The sequence below is a fragment of the Achroia grisella genome, unplaced genomic scaffold, assembly GCF_030625045.1.
Source record: "Achroia grisella isolate CSIRO2021 unplaced genomic scaffold, CSIRO_AGI_Agris_v1 utg149, whole genome shotgun sequence".
In the NCBI taxonomy this organism is placed as follows: domain Eukaryota; kingdom Metazoa; phylum Arthropoda; class Insecta; order Lepidoptera; family Pyralidae; genus Achroia; species Achroia grisella.
Window position 1 is genome coordinate 2,724,444 of NW_026712644.1, and position 24,102 is coordinate 2,748,545.

The 24,102-nt window shown below is 35.8% G+C and overlaps 1 protein-coding gene across 1 annotated transcript in view; it reads right to left on the bottom strand.

Moving 5' to 3' along the window:
* The window catches only part of LOC131840669 (transferrin-like), a 34,486-nt gene continuing 10,384 nt past the window's right edge, over positions 1 to 24,102 (bottom strand). Inside the window, exons 2-15 of the mRNA XM_059188848.1 lie at positions 14,965 to 15,055; positions 13,295 to 13,431; positions 12,865 to 13,016; positions 11,497 to 11,641; positions 10,864 to 11,045; positions 9,498 to 9,640; positions 8,214 to 8,383; positions 5,696 to 5,933; positions 5,077 to 5,234; positions 4,079 to 4,224; positions 3,189 to 3,258; positions 2,141 to 2,251; positions 1,183 to 1,324; positions 1 to 634 (exon numbers count right to left, since the gene is read on the bottom strand). Of these exons, the coding sequence (XP_059044831.1) occupies positions 301 to 634; positions 1,183 to 1,324; positions 2,141 to 2,251; positions 3,189 to 3,258; positions 4,079 to 4,224; positions 5,077 to 5,234; positions 5,696 to 5,933; positions 8,214 to 8,383; positions 9,498 to 9,640; positions 10,864 to 11,045; positions 11,497 to 11,641; positions 12,865 to 13,016; positions 13,295 to 13,431; positions 14,965 to 15,055 (2,219 nt within the window). The 3' untranslated portion in view covers positions 1 to 300. The remainder of the gene's footprint in view (positions 635 to 1,182; positions 1,325 to 2,140; positions 2,252 to 3,188; positions 3,259 to 4,078; positions 4,225 to 5,076; positions 5,235 to 5,695; positions 5,934 to 8,213; positions 8,384 to 9,497; positions 9,641 to 10,863; positions 11,046 to 11,496; positions 11,642 to 12,864; positions 13,017 to 13,294; positions 13,432 to 14,964; positions 15,056 to 24,102) is intronic.

Here is a 24,102-nt window from a genome sequence, read left to right on the forward strand (position 1 = left end):
AATATATTTTAGGAACTCCAGTAAGATTTTTGGATACCTTTAGTATGTTTTTTCTAAATTTTATTTTTTGTAGTAATGTAGAAAAATACTTCTATATCCCACCCTAAAAATGAGTAAGGTTCCCTTAGTATGTTTTTGGGCCTCCATAACAAGGTTTCTAGACCTTCCTTAGTAAGGATTCATAAACCCCAGGAGTCGCTACCAAATTTGAAAAACACTAGCCTAGACGATAGAGTTCTCCGCACGAAACGGCGGCTTCCAACTCGACAACCCTGACTCCCATACAATTAATCACCTAAATTACAAAAAGGCACGAGAAATGACAAGTGTAACGAATACAGTTACAAATGAGAATATGGTGCGCGCTGCCAGCCCTGGCGAGGGTATAGGTACTGCTGCGCCAGTACATGACTCCAAGTGTCTGAAGAGCTCGATATAATTCCTGGCAGGTTCGTGCATCACTTCGCTGCTGGCTTCCGTGATACCTATAGTGGTATCCTTGAACAGAAGATCGTTGACGGTATCGAACGGCGAGTAGAGGTGCAGATTAACCAGCTGTGTACTTGGGTTGTACCCGAAGAAAACATCCAGACTGTCGAGGAGAGTATTCAAGCTGTTGGCTATGGGATCGTTCCTGGAAATTGTAAGAGAATAAACGTTAACCTGGTTACAGTCTACCTCGATTGCGTATGAGTGCGTGGCCGAGGATGCAAGGGTCGGCGAATTAAGAAGAAGTAGTCCCAAGCCCGGGGGAAAGGGAGTTAGTAATGTGGAATAATACCCATTGCTAGCAATTGCACGTCAAGATGACCTCCGCGCGGTTCCCCCTAGAAATCATCGTGATAAATTCCTGGGGAATATGTCACGATGATTTATCACCCTCCATTGGAGCCCCGCCTGCGTTATCGTCAGCTTAAACGGGTGCACCATTCTATTATCCATTAAAAAAATCCGAGATAATAGCTGGACTTTATAATTTGTCCTATATATATAAAAGGATGTAAATGAGAATTGGACTATATTCTCCGCATTTGGCCTCTCATCTGGACCGTTCTGTAGAGCCGAGACTACTAAGGTACCCAGCCAAGCTCCACCCAAAACGCAGAAGCCTTCGTCACATGCTTCAGAGCGACCTCACCATTCCGACGATTTGTAATAAAAGGACATAAATTAGACACTCACCTTCTGGTTAGAACTTCGGCATCTACGATATAAGCGAGGAGACATCCATCATCAATATTAACTCCGGTACTCGCCGCTAGCGTGTTATTGCGACATAACGCTCTGTAATTTTCGGGGTTTAACTGCAACTGCGTCATTTGTGCTGAAAATAGAATTATACAATTGAATATTTTATATGTGGGCTGCACTACACACTTATGGAAATTCTGGTTCTTCCGCAGGCCCTTATGGACCACAGGGTTCGGGCCTCGGGCTTGCTTGTCCAAGGATTTTGCTGGGATAAAACACCCCAGCGTCGTTCTTTTAAGCCGTTAATTGGCGAGGCCGGCTAATGTGATATAACCGGCTGGGGGAATTATGTGGCGTGGAGGGGAGTTAGTATCACCCTGCCGCGAATGACGTGTTCCACGATGGAAAGAAGGTCGCTTCTTTCCAATGCAGGGCGAGTCCGCGAAGGTATGCTTCGCATCTGTTTGTCAGACTCACACAAACTACTATTTAAAAGACACAGATTATTGACACTACTTTGACGAGATTTTCACGAAATTTACACATAACTACAAAAAATAAATACATTATAAGGACTAATTTCTAGCTTTTTTGAGAGCGATGAGATCATATAGGGCAGAGCAGAGCAGAGTCCAAATATTCGGTAAGTTTTTGTTATTGTGCCGAGCTTAGCTAAAATGGGACATTCGCTAAAGAGATGCTCAAAAGTTCAAAATAATGCTCAAGCTCAAAAAAAAAAACGGGGTTCAAAATTACGACCGCATGACCCAAGATTCGAAGCCTTAGCGGTGTCCTCAGACTAAAGTCGTATCCGTCCGGCGGGAGCTGGCCTTCAGCTGCTCCATAAGTCCTTCCGCGGGTTTGGAGTGCCATCTACACTCACCCTATATTCCTGTGAAGCTCTAAAGCTGCGGCTAACAGCATTAGAGTAGTCCTGAAAAAAACTCACCAGCAATATTTTGCGTCTCCACGAAGACAACGTCAGTGGCGGGGTCGGCGAGACAGGACAGGCTTCCGTTGTTACCGTAATACAAGTTGGAGTAGTCCCATGCACATGTAACTGTAATTAAAATTTAATTATACAACACTAATTATTTATATATTAAAACTTTAATACACAAATATAGTTGCATATGGCAGACTATAGAGCAAACAGAGATATATGTGGGATTTCAAATATATATATATATATATATATATATATATATACTAGCTGACCCCGCAAATGTTGTTTTGCCATATAAATTCAAATCGCTATTAAAAATTAATAGAGGTTGATGATAGAAGCGTGACAATTTTAGGTTGTATGGATTTTTTAACGCCACATTATAAAAACTTGACCAAAAAATAAAAAAAATTAGGGGTGGACAACCCTTATCTCTTAGGGGTCCCTTATGCATATAAAATTTCATAAACTTGATCAAGCCGCTTCGGAGGAGTATGGTAACTAACATTGTGACACGAGAATTTTATATATAACTAGTTGACAGTTAATCAATTAAAATCGCTATTAAAAAATAGGGGTTGATGTTGATTGTATTTGAGGTTGTATCAATTTTTAATAACACAAAAAAAATTAAAAGTAAGTTGTCCAAAAAATAAACGTTAGGCGTGGGCAACCCTTATCACTTAGAGGAATAAAAAATAGATAGTAGTCGACATTTTCTGATCTACTGAATATGCATATAAAATTTCATAAAAATCGGACAAGCCGTTTCGGACGATTAACGTAACTTTTTTTCTCAAGACAATTCTCACAGCGCCATCTAGTTCCAACTCAAGCTAGCTAAAGCTTGTGTTATGGATACTAAATAAAACATAAATACATATCTACATTTTTTACATATTATACATAGAAAACACAGACCAATACAAACGATCATACTCATGAATAAAAATCTTGTACCGTGCAAGGAATCGAACCTGCGACCATCAGAAAGTGGAATGCTAAACCGCTAGACCACCGAGACCGAATAATATATTGAAAAATGTCTTACAGTCTGATCCGCTGGTGATATTTGTGTTGCGAGATTTGCAGGCACTGCACAATACCGATGCGTTGAAACTCTGAAAGAAAAATAACATTTTATTTGTTTAATTTCAATTCACAGATATTCTTTTTTCCTATTGATCCATATTCGTTACTAGCTTTTGCCCGTGGCTTCGCTCGCGTTAATTTATCTCCTTAGGGGTGGAATTTATCGAAATCCTTTCTTAGGGGTGCCTACGTCATGGTAGATTTATGCATGCAAAGTCTCAGCCAAATCGGTTTAAAATTGACAAAGTTTCATATAAACTTTCATCCCATATTTAATCCCCTTGGGGGTAGAATTAATCAAAATCCTTTCTTAGCGGATGCCTACGTCATAACATCTACCTGCATGCCAAATTTCAGGACGATCCGTCCATTGGTTTGGGCTGTGCGTTGATAGATCACTATGTCAGTCACCTTTGAGTTATATATATTTAGATTTATATATATGTAATGAAACATATTGGTTGGTTGGTTATTTATTTATTACTCATCTTTCAGTTACAGTATCTATTATATTCTATTTATAATCAACCATTGTTCTCCAGTGGTATCTAACCATAGACATCAATCACAAATTATATAACTCTCATAATTTTAACATATAACAAAACATCCATAAACATTAACGGACGTGTTCCATGCCTCAACTAAAATTATAAAACTAACGTTTTTGCCTATGTTTTGCCTCTGCGTGCGGTAGTTAGATAGATAGTTAAATAGATAGTTGAACATATAACCGGCGCAACGGATATCCTCCCCTCCTCTCTATTCATTTTTAAATTCAAATTAGGGAGAATAGACAGATCAAAGCAGTGCTAAGAAGAAGGAGAAGAATTTATAAATGATACTCACTGAGTCCTCATAGAGGGCGTGCGCGGCGTCGGTGGCTCCGGGTGCGCACGCGCCGGAGAAGAATTCGCCGACAGCGCGCGCGTAGTCACACTCGCTCGCACTTATCACTTGACGCTCATGTGCGGTCCTCACGAACGATACATAAGCTAAACAAAATAACTTACATTAACACGTTGAAGACCGCTTTAAGAAAACTTATTTCTCACATAGGCATTTTTTTATTGCTAACTAGCTGTACCCACGACTTCGTCGGCGTGGATTTTAACTTTATTTTTCTGAAGTAAAAGTAGTCTAAGTTTCTCTTTATTACATCAGCTACTTGCCAAAATAAGTCCCGTCAAAATCGGTCCAGCCATTTCAGAGATTAGCCAGAACAAACAGACAGCAAGACAGACAAAAATTGTAAAAAATGTTATTTTGATGTATGTACCGCATTATATTCATATGCATGTAGTAAAAGATGGTTAATTCAATATTACAAACAGACACTCTAATTTTATTTATATGGATAGCCTACCGGTGGGTCACTCCGCAATGAAAGTAAATTTACATGTTGGGACCGGGTGATCACTAATGGGCACTTTTTTGAAATAAATGTAGGGAGGGTATCTCTACCTCAGATTATGGTACACTAAAAACATATTTAAAAAATAATATACGTAATTAACAATAAAAAAAATGCCGGCCGCTATGTGAGAAATAAGATTTTTCAATGTGGTCTTCAACGTATTAAATATGTGAAATTAAATAATACTATACATAAAAAACCTAATACAGATCCTTGAGGAACACCCGTTTTAATGCTGAATCCTACAAATTCACAACCTTTTTTTTTTAACAATTTGCATTTCACTTTTAAAACAACATTCATTTCTAATACTATAATTTCGGTACATTCAAATTTGTGTGAAAGATTTTTCTGATCAACTTAATCAGATGCTTTTCATAGTTCACAACACAAAAATAAATTGTAACATGAAGATGATGTTTTTGCTTACCAATGCCACCAAACTCCGGGAAACAGGCAACTTTGTCGCGTAAATTCTCAAAGCGTGTGATGTTTGCTTGCGCCGAGCTTTCCTTCACGAAGGCTGCCACTCTTGAAGCGTCAACTCGTGTGTTCTGAACCAACTTCACGGGAGAGAGACTGTAGTGCCTGTATGAAGAATTAGATACATGTATATGATTTCCGCGAGATTCCAGTGCATAAGCACGTCAACAAGGTTCTTGCCTTATTATTTATTACTGTCCCTATTGCTAGCAATGTACTTATACTATATCAGAACAATATTACAGACACGCCTTCCAACACTGCATGTGTTGACTTTAAGGGCAGTAAAATTAAACAAAGTGTGACAGTGAGAGAATATGTGGGTGTGAGTATGGGATGAACTTGAGAATAGAAGAAATCTAACATTTATTACATAATTATAGTAATTATTTATTAAAAGTATTTATTTAGAGTAAATTTTAAAAACTACTAATAATTCTTTTTTAGACAATGGACGGGTGTCATCTAAGGAATTTGTAACTGAGGTATTATTAGTATTAGTTACGCCACTTTTTAGTGTTTTAATTACTATTACATAATGATGATTACGAGAACACATTACTTACTGTCTGGCAAGGAAACCGTAGTGAGAGTCCACTGCGAAGAAATCCGCTTTGCCGTCTTTGATGTCGCTCAAGCAATCGAAGACGTCACTCCTCCTTTCGCAAGTTATAAGGGGCTGGATCCCCAGGGTGTAAGCTGCAGAGGCTGTCCATAAGCACTTGGCCTGTTCAGCCACGGAGGTGGTGCACCAGCGCCGGGGAGAGAAGCAGGCAGGCGAAGTGGCGATGTCGATTGGACGAACTACAGACATATGTATCGATTAAAGACATCATTCTCACAGGACTATGGGTGTCTATTATAATGACTACGGCTACCTTTACTATCGCACAGAGAATTCATCCCTACTGGCTGGTATTTAAGTGATGTCGGACAGTGCGGTTTCAAGGGATCTTCCTTTCACGTACACTTAGATTGTGGGATGGACTACCTACCGAGACTTTCCCAAGAGTCTATGGGGTTTTTCAAGAAAGGTATTAAGGTTTCTTACGGATCGGCAAATCGCACGTGACACTTCCCGTGTTTTAAGGCTGACTACCGTTTATAATTAAATGATTCGAATGACTGTTTGTCACCATAATAATAGTATCAATAGATTTTTTTATGCTGTGATACGTTTTTTTCAGATAATGCTTATCTTTGGGGGCGAACCAAACTATATCAGGCGGATGCACTACACCATTATCATCCATAAATAAAATCCCCTCACCCAAGACCTGAGGAATGAAGACCAACAAAACTTAAAACAGGAATGGAATAGAATAGAATAGAAAATCACGTATTCAAATAAACTTTATTTAAGCACTTTCGAATAGTTATCATTCTTTTAATCTACCGCTCATTCGGAAAGTTGCCTCATCACAAGAAGAACGAGCAACAAACTTGCGTGTTGCTCTTTTAAATAATCATTGTAACTTTACATTTCCAATTCGAATAGTGCGAATACAAACTACCAACTAGCACTAATTTATTAACTTCATATTAAGTACACTATAGGTTTAAAACAGTCGTAGTTATTAGAACAGTCCAGTCCCTACAAGCAGCACTGTATGACGTATGAGCCAGCCATCACTGCGCTCAACCATATTTTAGGGAGCCCAATGGCCCGGCCCATAACGCCGCCACATGTCTGGACATTTTAGTGAGCATGACTACTCAATCCACTCGACCCCGTCATAACTACTAAAAATTACCATATGGTAGTTATACTATTTGCACTTTCATAACAATGCATACGACAATCAATACAAAGCCGCCACGCTATCATATTTCAAGAAAAATAATTTATAACGTTGTCTACAAATAAACTTATTTTTGCTAGATGTTACTGCCATCTATGAATTCATCTATCCTATAATAGTCTTTCTTGCACAAAAATTGTTTAATACATCATAACGCTATCATATATCAAGAAAGCAGTATGAAAAAGAAATTATAACCTTGTCCGCAAATAAACTTATTCTTGCTAGATATTGTTATCATCTATAAATTCATCTATCATATAATAGGTTTTTTTACATAACATTTGTTTAATATAAAATTTGAATTGCCTCTCTGTCAGATTTAGAGCAGATTCTGGCAGTTTATTATAAAATCTTACGCAATTACCATAGAATGAATTACTAACTTTGTGTAGACGATATTTAAAGGCAGGTAAATTTGCTTATTTTTACTGCGTACGTTTTTACATGTACAGTCTCTACATGTTTTTTGAAACTTTCTATATTTTTCCTTGTATACGTAATATTTTCATAATTGTACTGCGAGGCAACAAGCAAGGATAGTCAACTGTCGATGTTGTGGTCTACTCAACATTAGACATTGTTCAAAATCTACCCTGTATCATCTTAAGCACAGTATTATATTAGAGTCCGTTAGCTTCTGTTCCCGCGCTTTGCCTTCCCCTCCCTTACCCAGTACTGAACTGACCGTACAGCGGCAATGACGCGCGCGCGCATTTTGTTGTGAATTAAAATAAATTAGAACTGTGTTAAACCTACTGTGAAACTGGAAAGCTAGCGAAGATATCTTCGAGACCCGGAAGCCCAAGAAATCCGCAGAACCATACAGGTACGTGACTGACGCTTCCACATATTTTTCCCTATATATATACATAGTATTTTCCCTAACATTTTGGTAGCAGAGAGTATTTTCCTTAACAGACATACTATCCTGATCATTTGGATGAATGGCGAGTTTTCTAGAAACTTTTTGCCACGCACAACCACATTGCGAAATCATCTGCTAGCAATGATATTTCCGAATCGATACGACATTGAAACCTTCAAGAAAAGAGCTTATTCCATCCTAAAAGCCCGGCAATGCATTTGAAATTTTCTTGGTGTTGCGAGTGCCCATGGGCGGCGGTAATCACTTACCATCAGATGAACCGCAAACTCGTTTGTACCCTATGCTAGAAAAAAAGTCACGCCCACATTTCGCTCGTTATTTTTTAAAAGAAAAAGGTGGTAACTTAAAAAGAAATCCATTAAAATCGCACGTTCAGTACGTCGAGCAACTTACTCTCTGATGTGTAGTTTGCAGGCGTGTTCAAAGTCTCTTCGAAGGTGACCGTGAACTCAGATCCACCGACGAGGGTTTGGTAAAGAGCTGACTGCCAACTGTTGCCAGCTGGGTCCGCACCTGCAGGCCAAAGAGCCTGGAGCCTTTCTCTGATTGCTGCAGCATTGGAGCTGGAATAAATCAGTTAATAAAAAAACAACTGCTAAAAATGAGTTCAGTGAGGTAAAATTTTCAAAATTAATTTCTTACAATTAACTAAATCGGCCACGTGCTATCGATCTCATTCTCTTTGCCTACATTTACATGCTCATTCTTTCCTGCGTAAAAGCTTATTTGTACTTGAACGAGTTCACATTTATGTAAAAGTAGCTATGCAGCTGATACTGCTCATCTGCATCCCCCTGGGATGGTGAAATAGGGGCTGAGGGGCGAAACCCTTTTTGACCCGGCATCAACTCCAGGACAACAACCCCTAGGTAACAGGATTATGAAGATCTTAGGACCGTTTACGAAAAAACTTACTTAAGCGTGGGATGTGACTTGATACCAATATTTACAACTACCTTACACTAACTTACCTTACCTTACACCTTTCTCTGCACACTTACTTAATATTTATCAATATATTTTATAGTTAAGAAACTTTTCGAAATACTAAAGTAACCCCCTTTTTATTTTTATTTTTGTTATTATAATTATTATAATGTTTGTATTGTAATACTCTTATTTCTTATTCATACTCATTTTTCTTATTAATTTTCTTCGTATTTGTATTGTTTTGTTTTTATTTTAGTCCACTAGGCTCACTAAAAATAAAATTAACAAAAAAATTTTCGGCACTCAATGTCTATAGTAAAAATTACTTTTATTTGTATATTTATATGTTTTTATAACGACTGTTTGTTGCCAAAATAAAGAGAAAAAAAAAAAAAATATTTCGCCCAATTTACGTAATAATTTTTAAAATACGTTTCTAAATTATGGCCCCATTATTGTTTTTCTGTATAAGCTATATTACTGCAAACATTCATAAATCCGTTCAGTAGTTTTTACGTGAAAGAGTAACAAACATCCATCTATACGCACAAACTTCCGCGTTTATAACATTAATGAGATTAAACTAAACTTAAACCTAACTTAAGAAGCAACTTGTTAATGTTTTTTTTTTTGACAATATATTTTTTTTAATGGTGTAAAGGCAACTACGATAAAACACTGAAAATTGACTGAAAAAAGACGGTTTACAAGCATCATTCCCGTTGCTACAAAACCACGAACACTTACTTCGAAGCGAGGATGGTCCTCCATGGTTGGCGTATAATGGCACAAGGGGAGACCGACTGATCTATAATTTCAGCTGACAGTTGCTGTAATGAACCATTGGAGCACAGCACAGAATACAGCGACAAATGTTGAGGGTTGCTTATCTGTTAAAGAAATAAATACAAGGAAATTACAAATTTAAAAGTCATAGTCAAAAATTATTTCATTTTTCTAGGGATATTTTTCTTCGGCTAGCTACTTCGGTCGAGAATAACTGGTACATTGTTTATGTTATTACAGTATAACCTTGATATAAATCGGAAGGGACCGTGTAAATACCGACCGTGTAAAATTCATCAAATCAAAAATCATTTATTCATGTAGAACATTCTAGCCGCTTATGCTATTTTTTAATACTATTTAAGAAACTTGGTATTCTTCCGTTGCCTTGTATGTATATACTTGATATCTGCACGTTTGTGAAACAACATCCAAACTTGTTTAACACACATGATCAGATAAGACTGTCTCAGATCACAGAGAAGAAATAAAATATTGGTACCAAAGAGCAATTTGACGCTTTACCAAAGGAATGTATGATTTGTGGCACAAAAAATTTTTAATAAATTACCACCGGACTTGAGGAAAATGCCCTTAAATAAATTAAAAAATCGATTATATTACTGGTTACTGGACAAGTGTTTTTATGACATCAAAGAATATTTATCTGATGATTGTTGACTTTTTTTTTATTACTATATAATTAGAATGGTACATATGACATTAATTTTAAATTATAATATTATAGATTATTCCATTTTAATATACCCAAAATTTGCATGCCCGTAAATTGGGGCAATTAAACAGTTGCCAATAATATTATTACCTGGACATATTACCGAATATCTAACTGTATAATACGCAAATAAATAAATTTCATTACCAATATTAATTTATATATCAAAACAACGTTAGCCAGATTTTCGGCTAGTCTTTATATATAAAAATTACGTGTCACGTTATTTGTCCGCGATGGACTCCTAATCTAGTGAACCGATGTGGACGGGTCTGCTAGTATCTTATAAAAAACTAGCTGTACCCGCGACATCGTCCGCGTGGAATTTAACTTTATTTTTCTAAAATAAAAGTAGCCTACTCTTTATTACATCAACTATCTGCCAATAAAAGTCCCGTCAAAATCGGTCCAGCCATTTCAGAGATTAGCCTGAACAAACAGACAGACAGACAAAAATTGTAAAAAATGTTATTTTGGTGAATATACCGTATTTATATTGGTATGCATGTAGTAAAACAGTTATTTCAATGTTACAAACAGACACTCCAATTTTATTTATATGTATAGATGAGCTAAAAGTAGTATACTCACGCGGAAGAATTCTTGAACGTGTTGCCAGGCGACGAATGCGACTGTACCGTTTGTGACCAAACAGTTGAGAGATTGGATATGTCTGTTATTGGTATTACCGCCCGCTATTTGGACAGCGGACCTAGCGTATCCATTGCAAGTACCACCTTCGCACATTGAGCATAGAGACGGGAATCGACTTTCTGGTCACAAATAAAATAAAAACAGTGATTAATAATGTTCTAACTTTTAAACAAATTATCAAACATTTATTTATTTATTAAAATTTATTGCACAAATACAAAAAAAAACATGTGCATATGGCGGACTTAACACCATTTATACAAAGAGCACGAGTATAATACAAATAATAATCTCAGGACAATTCACACAGCGCCATCTAGACCCAAGTTAAGATAGCTAAAGCTTGTATTATGGGTACTAGACAACTGATACAAATACATAGATATATATATATATATTTAATAAATACATACATATTATACATAGAAAACACCCAGACGGACACAAACAATCATACTGAATACAAATGTTTGTACCGTGCGAGGTATCGAACTCGCGACCATCGTAAGTAAGGCGAGCTAAGCTATACCACCGAGTCTGTCCAGTATAATAGTAAGACATTTCACTCACTCAGATCAGCGTCGACTGTGGCGTTGTAACTCCAGGGTCCAGGCCTGCAGGCGGCAGAGAAGAAGTTATTCAACTCCTCAATTTCTAATTCTTCAGCGGTTTTAAAATCCGTATTTGCACCGGGACAGCGATCGCTGCGTGCAGCCTGTATAACAAAATATATTATCAGCTTGATATATAGAGAAGAAGAGGCAGATAAAGTTCAAACTTATGGCGGCGTGGTGGGCCGGGCCAATGGTCAATGTGCTCCCTCTAATATGGTTGAATACAATGATGGCTGGCTTATCCGTTATACTCGGACAGGTGCTGCTTGTAGGGACTGGTCTGATCGGGTTACGAACACTATTTAGACTTTTTGCAATAGCATATACTGGTGGTCACTCTATGCTCCCAAATTTGAATTTAAAAATGAATATTATACACTACGACACCAAGGATCAGGACATTGTCTACATGCGGACCAGGAGTAACCTGACTGAAGGCGATGCAGCTGGAGGCGAGTCACAGCGCGAGTTTCAAGTCGTTTGTGGCCAGAGTCCCACCAACATGCTCGCCACCTTCTTGAAGGAGGACTACTGGCCAAAGTTGGTGGTGCATTGGCGCTACCGTGGCAGGTTACCATTGTCAGTGCCATGACCACAGAGACCATTTATATTTATTTTAATTTCAATACCATTCATATGATAGTCTGTAAGGTATTTATAACATGGGCCAAATTTTTATTTTATTTGTTTAATTCAGGATACTAATCCTGAATTAAATAAATAAAAAAAAGTTTATATTTACTCATTCATTCATTCATAATTTAAGAGCTCTTGTCGATGGAGGTACATCTTTAATTTGCTTGATGTAGCTGTGCTTTGGTCTTCCTCTCCTCTTTCCTTCTATTTTTCCCTTAATAATATCTTTCATATATTTCATACATTTTCCTTCGTCTATTTGCAATAACATTAAATATCTGCCTTTATTAGTATTATATTTTTCATATATATATATGTATATCTCCTTCAATCAAAATACATCTTACAAAGTAAGAAGCGGGGCTTTATATTATCATTACATGCTCTTTACATATCTTTTTAAATTATAGACTGTTATTCTGATATATAAGCTATATTACTGTAAAGTTTCATCAAGATACGTTCAGTAGTATTTGCGTGAAAGAGTAACAATCCCTCCATCTACCCATCCATACTCACAAACTTTCGAGATTATAATATTAATAAGATTTTGTGCAAAGAATTAAACATTCTGATAAGCGCCTTACAAATCATCTTAGCAATTATTAGTATTGTAACTGATTGCTAATAAAATATATGAGGTTCTTATTCTTCTTGCAATACATACTCCTATAGTGATATAACTTACACTAAGTTCCAATGCCTTCAGTACTCTTGGAGACCATCTGAGATCTGGCGAATCAAGTCCTGGGTGGCAGTATCTACCGCCTCTGAGACCTTCCAGTCCTCCGCTATGGTTATTTGGCACAATTGCTACAGCCTCGAATGCGTACGGTACGTCTGAAAAATTAAGATAAAAAAACATTAGTATTTTGCTCATGAGACAGCCGCAGTGCTCTGAGACGGTCGCGGGTTCGATTCCTCGAATGGTACAAACATTTATATTTATGAGTATGATTGACAATCTGTGTGTTATCGATGTATATTCTGTACATATTCTCTTTTTATTTTGATAATTAAATGAGTGATTTTTGTTTGTATTAAAGATTAAGGTACGACGGAGCTGATGTACCAAAAATGGAGAAAAATCTCTAAATGAATAAAGAAATAATAAAAACCTTGTTTCTGTGAACTTCTGATGGTGGCTATCACTTGAGCGTCACTTGGTTGTACTTGTGCTATCACCAGGAGTTCCTCCTCGGAGAATGAGCCGATGTCGGCTTCACCACGGGCCAGCTTTACCGCACAGTCTAACCTAAACAGTACATCAAAGTCATTACTTATTGGTAAGCTATACATATAAATAAAATTGGAGTGTCTATTTCTAATATTGAAATAACCGTTTTTTACTACATGCATATGAATACAAATACGGTACATACACTAAAATAATATTATTTCAATTTTTGTCTGTCTGTCTGTTCCGGCTAATCTCTGAAATGGTTGGACGGATTTTGACGGGACTTTTTTTGGCAGGTAGATGATGTAATAAGAAGTAACTTAAGCTACTTTTATTTTAGAGAAATAATGTTAAATTTATTAATGAACGAAGTCGCGGGAATAGCTAGTTTCTAATATAAATCGGTAGTTAGCGAGATACACAAAATACACACGTTAATGTAAAAATGATGCATCTAAATTACATTATAAGAATTACAAATATTTGTATTTTAATAAACTAATTAAGTCATAATCAAATGATAACGGTAGAATTCTTTATAATTAGTCTGGATATGTATAGATATAATCTGTGCATATATTTGTCTTGAGTCAGCACATACATTGTACTGTCTTTTTGCATAACAATGTTATGCAATTAATAATTATAATTATGGTAAATTAAGTTTAATTATATGTACATTTTATTTGCTCTTTTTTTTTCGTTTGTTGTTTATATTGTATTTTTTATATTGCACTGAATAAAATATTTTTCTTTCTTTCTTTTAATAACTAAAAAATATATTCGTAAATCTTAATATATAATTCATTATTTAATTTATATATTTAAAACTTTATTGATTAATAAAATATGGTACTAAAGGCGAACTTAATGCTTTAGGCTCCACCAGTCAACCTTCGGGAAGTGTATAGAAATACTCGATGGTGGCTTAACATAGATTATATAAATTACTAGCTGTTCCGGCAAACGTTGTTTTGCCTTAAAAAAAAAAAACACTGGGTGTACACGGGGTGCACTACCCCTAACATTTAGGGGGATGAAAAATAGATGTTGGCCGATTCTCAGACCTATTCAATACGCTCACAAAATTTTATGACAATCGGTCAAGCCGTTTCGGAGGAGTATGGGAACGAAAACTGTGACACGAGAATTTTATATATAACATATATATATAAATAATAGACTAAAACTAAACTAGAATGGAATACACATTAATAATAGTTATATATGTTAATATATATTCACAACATACATAAAATTATTATGTTAATATGTAAGGGGGCGTCCATAAATTACGTGAGGTGTTTTTTTAAATTCTCTGTATCTCCCTTCCCCCCTGGTGCGATGTCGTGAGATTTTATTCAACCGTCACGTGGGTGATGGGGCCCTCCCCCATAATATTCCCCAGAATTTTCAAAATGTAGGTTTCTTACTTAAAAATTGTTTCCTCCTTTTACTTAGGTACGACTAGTTAAATATTGCCACTAAATGCTTGTTAGTTGTGATGAATTATTTATATAATAGTGGATTATATAAATAAGTCATCACAATATAATTATTTTACTAGTTGACAAAATATTAAAAAAAAAAAAAAAGAAATTAACTAACCTGGATTCGATGCTAACACACTCCACTTCGCTGTCATCTTTGGCAATATTTTGACAAGTCAATGATTCTGACCGGGGTACGCATACCTTATCTGTAATGAAAACCAAAATATATTAATTAAAATACATAATATAAAAAACACAAAATAAATAAAAAACCATAGAAAAACAAACAATTACTAAATCAATTAACAACTAAAATGAGTATTTCCATACAAATGTTTTTTTTTTCGGACTACTCTAACGCTGTTGGCCGCAGCTGGCCTTTACAGCTTCAGTGGATATCGTCCGGGGGCGAGTGCAGGACTTATGGAGCAGCTGAAGGCCAACACCCGTCTGACGGATACGACTTTAGTCTGAGGGCATTGCTAGGGGTTCGAACCTCGGCTCAGGCCGTCGTAATATCGATCCCCGTTTGAATTGAACGGGGGATCGATCGGAGGTGACCAGGGGCGCCGGTGTGGAGCGCCCGGATGCGCGTCATACAAACGGTTCAAAATTATATGATGGATGAAACGTAGTTTTTTTACCATTTATTTACATTTATTGTCAGCATATTCTTATGTTTTCCTTTTATTAATATATTCATTATGTAAATATATATAACTCAAAGGTGACTGACATAGTGATCTATCAACGCACAGCCCAAACCACTGGACGGATCGGGCTGAAAATTGGCCTGCAGGTAGATGTTAGGACGTAGGCATTCACTAAGAAAGGATTTTGATTAATTCTACCCGAAAGGGGATAAAATAAGGGATGAAAGTTTGTATGAAACTTTGTCAATATTAAACCGATCTGGCTGAGGCTTTGCATGTATAAAGCTACTATGACGTAGGCCTCCCCTAAGAAAGGATTTTGATAAATTCCACCCCTCAGGCGATAAATTAACGCGAATGAAGCCGCGGGAAGAGCTTGTTAAAAAATATAATTCAAATATCTCGATTCGATATTTTATTTCAAATACATACTTCCCTGAGCAATACATATAGCGCCATCTAGTCCCAAGCAAAGCCGAGCTTGTGTTATAGGTACTAGACGACTGATATAAATACATAGTTTTTTTTTCTAAATACATACATAATATACATAGAAAACACTCAGACTGATGCAAACAATCATACTCATGTATTCACATGTTTGTACCGTGCGAGGAATCGAACCCGCGACTATTGGAAGTAAACGGTGTGCTACGGTATGGATGGATGGGTGTTTGTTAGTCTTTCACGCAAAAACTATTGAATAGATTTTAATGAAACTAATATAGTTTATACATCAGAATGACACACGTAGGCTATAAAAAAATACATACAGACCTAAATCTTCACCATAAATTTTCAATTTTCACCATGAATACCTATTTTTTAATAGCGATTAATTTATATGCCAAAACATCATTTGCCGGGTCAGTTCACTCTCATTTTATTTATATGTCTATACATATAAATAAAATGAAAGTGTCTGTTTGTAATATTGAAATAACAGTTTTTTACTACATGCATATGAATATAAATACGGTACATATAACAAAATAATTTTTTTTACAATTTTTGTCTGTCTCTCTGTCTGTTTGTTCCGATGCCTGGACCAATTTTGATGGGACTTTTTTTGTCAGGTAGCTGATGTAATAAGGAGTAACTTAGGCTTCTTTTATATTAGAAAAATAAAGTTAAATTCCACGCATTTGAAGTCGCATATACAGCTAGTAGAAATATAAAAATAAAGTAATATAAAAAAATTGTATAACATGATATCATCATCCAAAATGGATACGATAAAATTGATAATAATATTTATCGAACTTAGTACCCATACACACTGATTAGATTAGATAAGAGCCGTGATAGCTCAGCCCTCGGCAGTACTCCATAAATCAATAATTATTTTCTAGTCAATTTCTATACTTCGAAATTTTAAATAGTTAAACGTGAGTTGCGGTATACATTTTGCGTAGCACAGATCTCGCAAGTCTCAATATATGAACCAAATTTGACAGGTTACGTGAAAGAGTTTTTGAGTTATGAGAGGGTCAAAAGTGGCTCCAAATGGTTCTTGTAAAACTACACACGGTGCTGCTCGCCAGTTCTCTTACTTGAACTCGGCTTTGACACGCTCCCGCGTGTCTACATCAGCGGGAGGGTATTAAGCATATTGATTTAAGAAGAAAAAGTGTAATCCATCACATTTAAAATAAGCAATCATGTTGCTAAGTAACAGTTGATATGTAACGTGCAACTGAATCAGATCGAGAAATTATATTTGCTGCTGTATATGATCCACTGAGCATAGGTCCAACCATAATTAGTGTTTAGTATTTTAACAGACTTAATTTGTGACATGTTTTTTGCTACTATTGTTCTATTGTTTACTCTTCTGTATATTATTTTATATTATGTATGTTATTTAAATGTAGAGATGTAGAGTGTCTTAAATGTAATGGATTTAGGGACCGTATTAAGCACATTGATTTTAGAAGAAAAAGTGTAATCCATCACGCTTAACATAAGTAATCATGTTGCTAAGTAACAATTTATATATTGTATCTAACAAAAAATTAAGTTTAATTATATGTACATTTTATTTACTCTTTTTTTCGTTTGTTGTTTATATTGTATTTTTTACATTGCACTGAATAAAATGTTTTTCTTTCTTTCTTCTTTCTATATGTAACGTGCAACTGATCGGAACGAGAATAAATTATATTTACTGCTGTATGTGTAATCTACTGAATATCTCCATCAGAGGGAACGGTCGGTCCAAGGATCGATGCCTATCGAGTATCAAAAAAAATATGAGTTGTCATATTGGGACGCAGATTGGAGACCGATCTGGAGATAGGGATCAAACTAAGATTGGTAGCGATCTTGGATTGTGGATACGTTATTAATTTCGGGCGTTAGTGAACGTGCTATAACTCGTCATGGTAGCCACGAATCTACTCTAGTCTCTTGAAGGGAAGGGGATTCAAAATTCAAAAATAATTTATTAAATTAGGACATTTTAGCCGCTTATGTACGTCAAATTTTTTATATTATTTTTTTCCCTACCGTCCAGTTCAGTTTATAGATCCAATTGAGAAGAACTGGCAAGAAACTCAATTGAATATTTTTTTTAAAAGCCAGTTTATTTACAATGTATATTTATATAGGTGTCTATGTGTAACATTAAATGAAAAACCCGTGCATGAACAACTATTGCCATGTACGCTCGTCATTCAAGTAATCGTTTAGTGAGTAATAGGCTTTGCTTAATAAATATGATTTAATAAAAGTTTTAAATCTAAAGGGTTTTAAGGTTTAATTCCAGTACAATAAAAAACTATTTCTAAATATTTAACATAGTTGTTCACGCACGGGATTTTCTTTTAATGTTAGACATAGACACCTATATAAATAATAATGTTAATAAACTGGCTATAAAAGAAAAGAAATTAGGTTGCGTTTCTTGCCAGTCCACTTCAGTACACAGATTCAATAGAAAAGTACCATTGAATCTTGAAGGGAAAAAATATTAATAAATCAAAAAACTTAACGTTGATAATCGGCTAATAACTCTACATGAACTAATAATGAAATAAATAATTAATTTAAGCCCCAAATGATACTAGGTAGGGTATTTCCCTCTAAATACTTAAATAGATCTGCCTATATTTATTTAACAGGAAACACTTTTTAGGTTATATACGGTTATCTACATTATATTTGCAAATTCTTGACAAATCTGATAAAAATACAGTTACGTATTAGTTAATAATAACCAACGGTTGCCTAGTGTCGAAATTCGACCAAAATATATATAATCTTTAACTACGATCCCATATTCATTCATTCATTCCATAATTTAAGAGTCCATTTAAAAATCCATTCCATAATCCCATATTGATTCAATAATTTAAGAGCTACGCTCTTGTCGGTGGAGCTCTTGCCACTTTCCGCGATCTTCCATCATGCTCTTTAATTCTTGATACGACACGACTCCCATTTTCTCCTTAATTTGCTTGATGTAGCTGTGTCTTGGTCTTCCGCTCCCCATCTTTCCTTCTATTTTTCCCTCAATAATAATTTTCATGAAATCACCGTGCCGTATCAAGTGTCCCAAAAATTTCCTCGTCTAATTTCTATTGTGTTCAATATCTGCCTTTTTTCTTTTACCCTGTGTAGTTCTTCGTGTCTTCCTTTATCCTTCCAGCTAATTCTTTCCATCCTTCTCCAAAACCACATTCAAAAGCTTCCAGTTTGTCCCTTATTTTTGATTTAATATAGACCAACCATATATCTTATATATAAAACACATACATGTAGTAAAAAGCGGTTATTTCAATATTACAAACAGACTCTGCAATTTTATTCATATTAAAAAATAAATATAAGGTCAAGTAACGGAGAATTTTCATAGAATACGATATAGTAGGAAAGACTTTGTTCATAGAATGAACAAAAAATATGTACATAAAGACGATTACAATGTTCTTATTTTTTAAGAAGAAAAAGTAAAGTAAAACAATGTGTTTACAGTATATATTTTACTGTAAGTGCCCGTGGTTCAGCTCGCTTCAAGTTTATAGCCTATGTGTTATTCTGATGTAGAAGCTACAGGCACTATTGTAAAGTTTCATTAAACTCAATTCAGTAGTATTTGCGTGAAAGAATAACAAACATCGATCCATCCACACTAACAAACTTCCGCGTTTATAATATTTGTAAGATGGATTTAGGTGTTATTTTGCGGAAGTCCATTTCATTACGCTACGTTTACATTCAGCCGCTTCCCCTGCCACTCGCGCTGCCGGAAATATTGCCGGGCGACAACTGAGCGAGAGGGCTGAATGTAAAAACACGCTGCCACTCGCGCTGCCAGTCCTTTGACTCGCGCCGAAAACCAACAATCGAGGGAGCGCCGAGCAGCGCGATGTCAGCGCCAATGGCATGGAAAGTGTTTCCACTCGTGTTTACACTCTCGCGCTGCTCACTTCCCTGCCCACTCGGGCTGAGTGTAAATTGGGCATTACTTAATAGAATTATATTATTTTGTTTAATTCCGCTACTGAAAGCGTTACGACCTATTGGTGATCAAATTCCGACCGCTAGTTGATCTACACTGATAATGCGACATGAGCTTAACCTGTGAACGCGGCTTCATCCGGCATTAAATAGAGCTATTTCGCCGAAATATTATTCATATCAAAAGAAATACTTTTATCGATTTTGGCATTTAATTTAGATAATTTTTATCCATAAGTAAATATGATAAATAATTCTGTGATTAGACTTTGAGAACAAATCAAAAGATACTTTCACATATATCTTTTAGGCACAGTGACTCTACTCACGATAACGAAGCACTTTTGAATAGTCACATATATTTTTTACCACTAATTAGGAACGCAGATTCGTCACAAGAAGAATGAGAGAGAAACTTGCGTGTTGCTCTTTTAAATAAATCTTGTTATAAGTAAATATACATTAAGAAGGAATAGGCTTACGACAATCAATATAGAAACCGCTACGCTCTTAATCTCTGTTCAATCAGATAACATTGTCAGCGCTATGAATTTTAAGTTAGATTTTTTCGACATAAACATTATTATCATTTATAATAATAATAATAATCTCAGGACAAGTCACACAACGCCATCTAGACCCAAGTTAAGCTAGCTAAACCTTGTGTTATAAGTACTAGACAACTGATCCAATACATACATTTTCTTTTTCGTAAATACATACATATTATATATGGAAAACACCCATACAAACAATCATACTCATGAATACAATTGTTTGTGCCGTGCGAGGAATCGAACCCGCGACCATCGGAAGTAAGGCGGTAAGCTAAACCGCTAGACCACCGAGGCCGTCATACAAGTTATAAACCCCTCGATTTTATAATAAACTTTTTTACAAAGAAAATGTTTTATAAGATATTCGTTTTTCATTGTAGCGCACATGCTGATATTTTCTACAAATAGCAAAATATGCGGCATATTCTACCATTGGTATACCACTCTGCGAAGCCGTTGCTAAATAAATAAAAGGTTATAAAATAACGATAAATATGTGATTAATAATGTACCTTTCCTAGTAACAACCAACTTTACAGTTATCTGTATGTAAGTGATTATCAAATTTACGTTTTGTACATATAACGTGTCGTTGCTATGGTCGTAAGGGTCGTTGCAGACTAATAAATTGGCGGCAAAAACTGTTATTTGTCGCGTGATTTTACATAAATGTAGTCTAACAATTAATTAATAAAATTAGACATGCATCCGAGAACATATGATATTTAACATAGAACCTAAAACTAAATACTTAAAAAAATATAATATAATAACTAAAATATTAAGTTGTTCGGAAAGAAATTTCGTTTTTTCCTAACTTACGATTTAATTATATTTTTTGCACTCAACTTCATACTTAAGCCGTATAATTTTTATATGCTTTGAGAGCTCATATAGCAAGGCTTGTGTGTGAAAAATTACAATTAATTCTACGCAGTAGTTTTTGGTTGGTGCCCTTTTAAATATGGAGAGAAATAAGCAGCATTTCCGACATATCTTACTGTTTTACTACAGAAAGGGCAAAAATGCTATTCAAGCCAGAAAGAAATTGACCGATGTGTGTGTAGAAGGTGTGTTAACAGTACGCCAGTACCAGAACTGGTTCGCTAAATTTCGATCCGGCAATTGATGTCGAAGATGCACCACCCTCGGGAAGGCCGGTTGAAGCTGATAAAGGCATCGGTTGATGCGAAAGCATATAATATATTATTAAAAGGAGTCCCTTTAGGCAAGGTTCCAAAGATACTGGCAGCATCCCTCTTTGAATGGCTAGACTAATTCTTTGTCCGAGGTAGCTGCCAGCTCTTCGGTCTGTGATATCTAACTAACCTTTTTGCTATTTCCTTCAAAGCCTTATATCGTTAGAACCCTACGGACCAAGGGTCTTGACACCGAATGGGACAAAATCATATTCGGAGCATTGTTATATAGTTAAGTTATGTATGTACAGTATGACAATATATTAGATATGTCTCTGTTTTTACTATACTGAGATTTATCAATATTATTTGACAGCCCCGATGGTCCAGCTGTTTGCATACCGCCTTACTTCCGATACTATTGCTATTGAGTAAAAATAATATATGCATCATGAGTAGAACTCTCACTGGATACTGCAATTGAATAAAAACATTGCAAACTTAAACCTCAGCTTAAAAACAATTTGCAGATTTTGTCAAGCAGAAGAGGAAACGAAACAGCAGCAGAACAGGATGTAGTGTATATTACCGAAAGGAAATATGTCGTTTATGCATGAGTGAGCTATAACGAGAGCTATAAGTATGTATAGTGACACATACTATGTGATTATAGCTCACTATAGAAAGTATACACTATATCCTGAGGAGATAAAAACCACCGCTCCTAAGAATATCCTTCAATTCTTGTCCCTGACGGGTCTAGGTAGCGAACTCTGAAAAAGGCGAGCAATAGATCTATGTAGGTCGCAGTGCTACAGGTTTTAACACCTAACAATAGCCCAAAACCCTCAAAAATATACTTTTCCCGGTCCAATTCAAACGGAGATTGAAATTACGACAGCCTGAGATAAAGTTCGAACTCTTAGCGGTGTTCACACTAAAGTCATATCCATCAGGCGGGAATTGGACTTCAGGCGTTCCATAAGTCTTTCTTTTGGTTTGGAGTGCTATCTGCACTCGCCCCCTATCGTCCGGTGAACTTGTAAAGGTTGCGGCCAAAAGCATTAGAGTAGTCGGTAATAAAGTATTAACGCGCGATAAAATACGCCACTGGGTCGGTCTGTAGTGACCCTAAATGGGTGTCACCGTGGCCATTGGTGACTCAGTGCCTGATATGATAAGGGCCATAGCTGTAAGTACATTTATTAGGTTCGTGCTTGTCATATATATTTGTAAATTTTAAGTATTAACAAATACGCGTGACTTCTACCTATTTTTTTGGAATAAATCAAATCAAAAATAACTTATTCCTGTAGGACATTTAACACTAGGGACGTTATGGATATGAAACTTCGGATACGGATAGGTTTCGGTTATAGGAATGATTATTATACCGGATACGGATGCGGATATGACATTATTTTGGATTATCCGTTAGTTTCGGATAATTAACGGCCTCGATGGTCTAGTGGTTTATACACTGCCTTACTTCCGATGGTCGCGGATTCGATTCCTCGCACAGCACAAATATTTGTATTCATGAGTATGATTATTTGTGTCGGTCTGGGTGTTTTCTATGTATAATATGTATGTATTTAGAAAAAAATATCTATGTATTTGTATCAGTTATCTAGTATATCCATAAGCTATCTTAACTTGGGTCTAGATGGCGCTGTGTGAATTGTCCTGAGATTATTAATATTTCGGTTACGTATATTAATTTTTTAAGGAATTTCAAAAGTACGTGACTCAATTAGGCTACGCCCCTATCCGATATTATCCGAAACTGTCATTTCGGATTCGGTTACAGTTACCGATATTTTTTTAAATCGGATATCCGATATTTACCGTTACGAAGCTTCCTAACATCCCTGTTTAACCCTGTATAAATTAGAAAGTCCATTGTACAATGTTCTCGTACAGCCAAAAACGGTACCAGATGGAGGCAGATTGCGAGGAGCTCTGTCGCCAAGGACAACGAAGAGATACTGTTAGATATGGTACTAGGGGCTGTATTTATATTGGGTTTGGACCACGGTGTCCCCAACGTGCGTAAGCAAAAATAAACTCCCCAATTTTTTTTTTATTTCACAAGCGACAAAAGTAAAATAAAGCAATTTCTTTTATTCCAGCATCAGCTTTAATTTACTAAATTATGCCGAAAAAAAGGCAAGGATTAAATTAAATTGTCTATTAAATTTGATTTTTTTGTACAAATTTAGGAAATAGTGTCATAGATAATTATGATGAATAAATATTTCTTTTAATTTTATGATTTTTTTTTTTATTTTTGTGTGAAATCTTTATATCGTTTGGGGGCCCTTACGAACGATTACGGCCCCCAAACAAATTTTTATGCGATGCCCCGCCAAGTAACGCTACGCTTCTGATATAAAATAAAAGTAAATTGCAGACATAAATAGTATGTAGAACAGTATAAAAC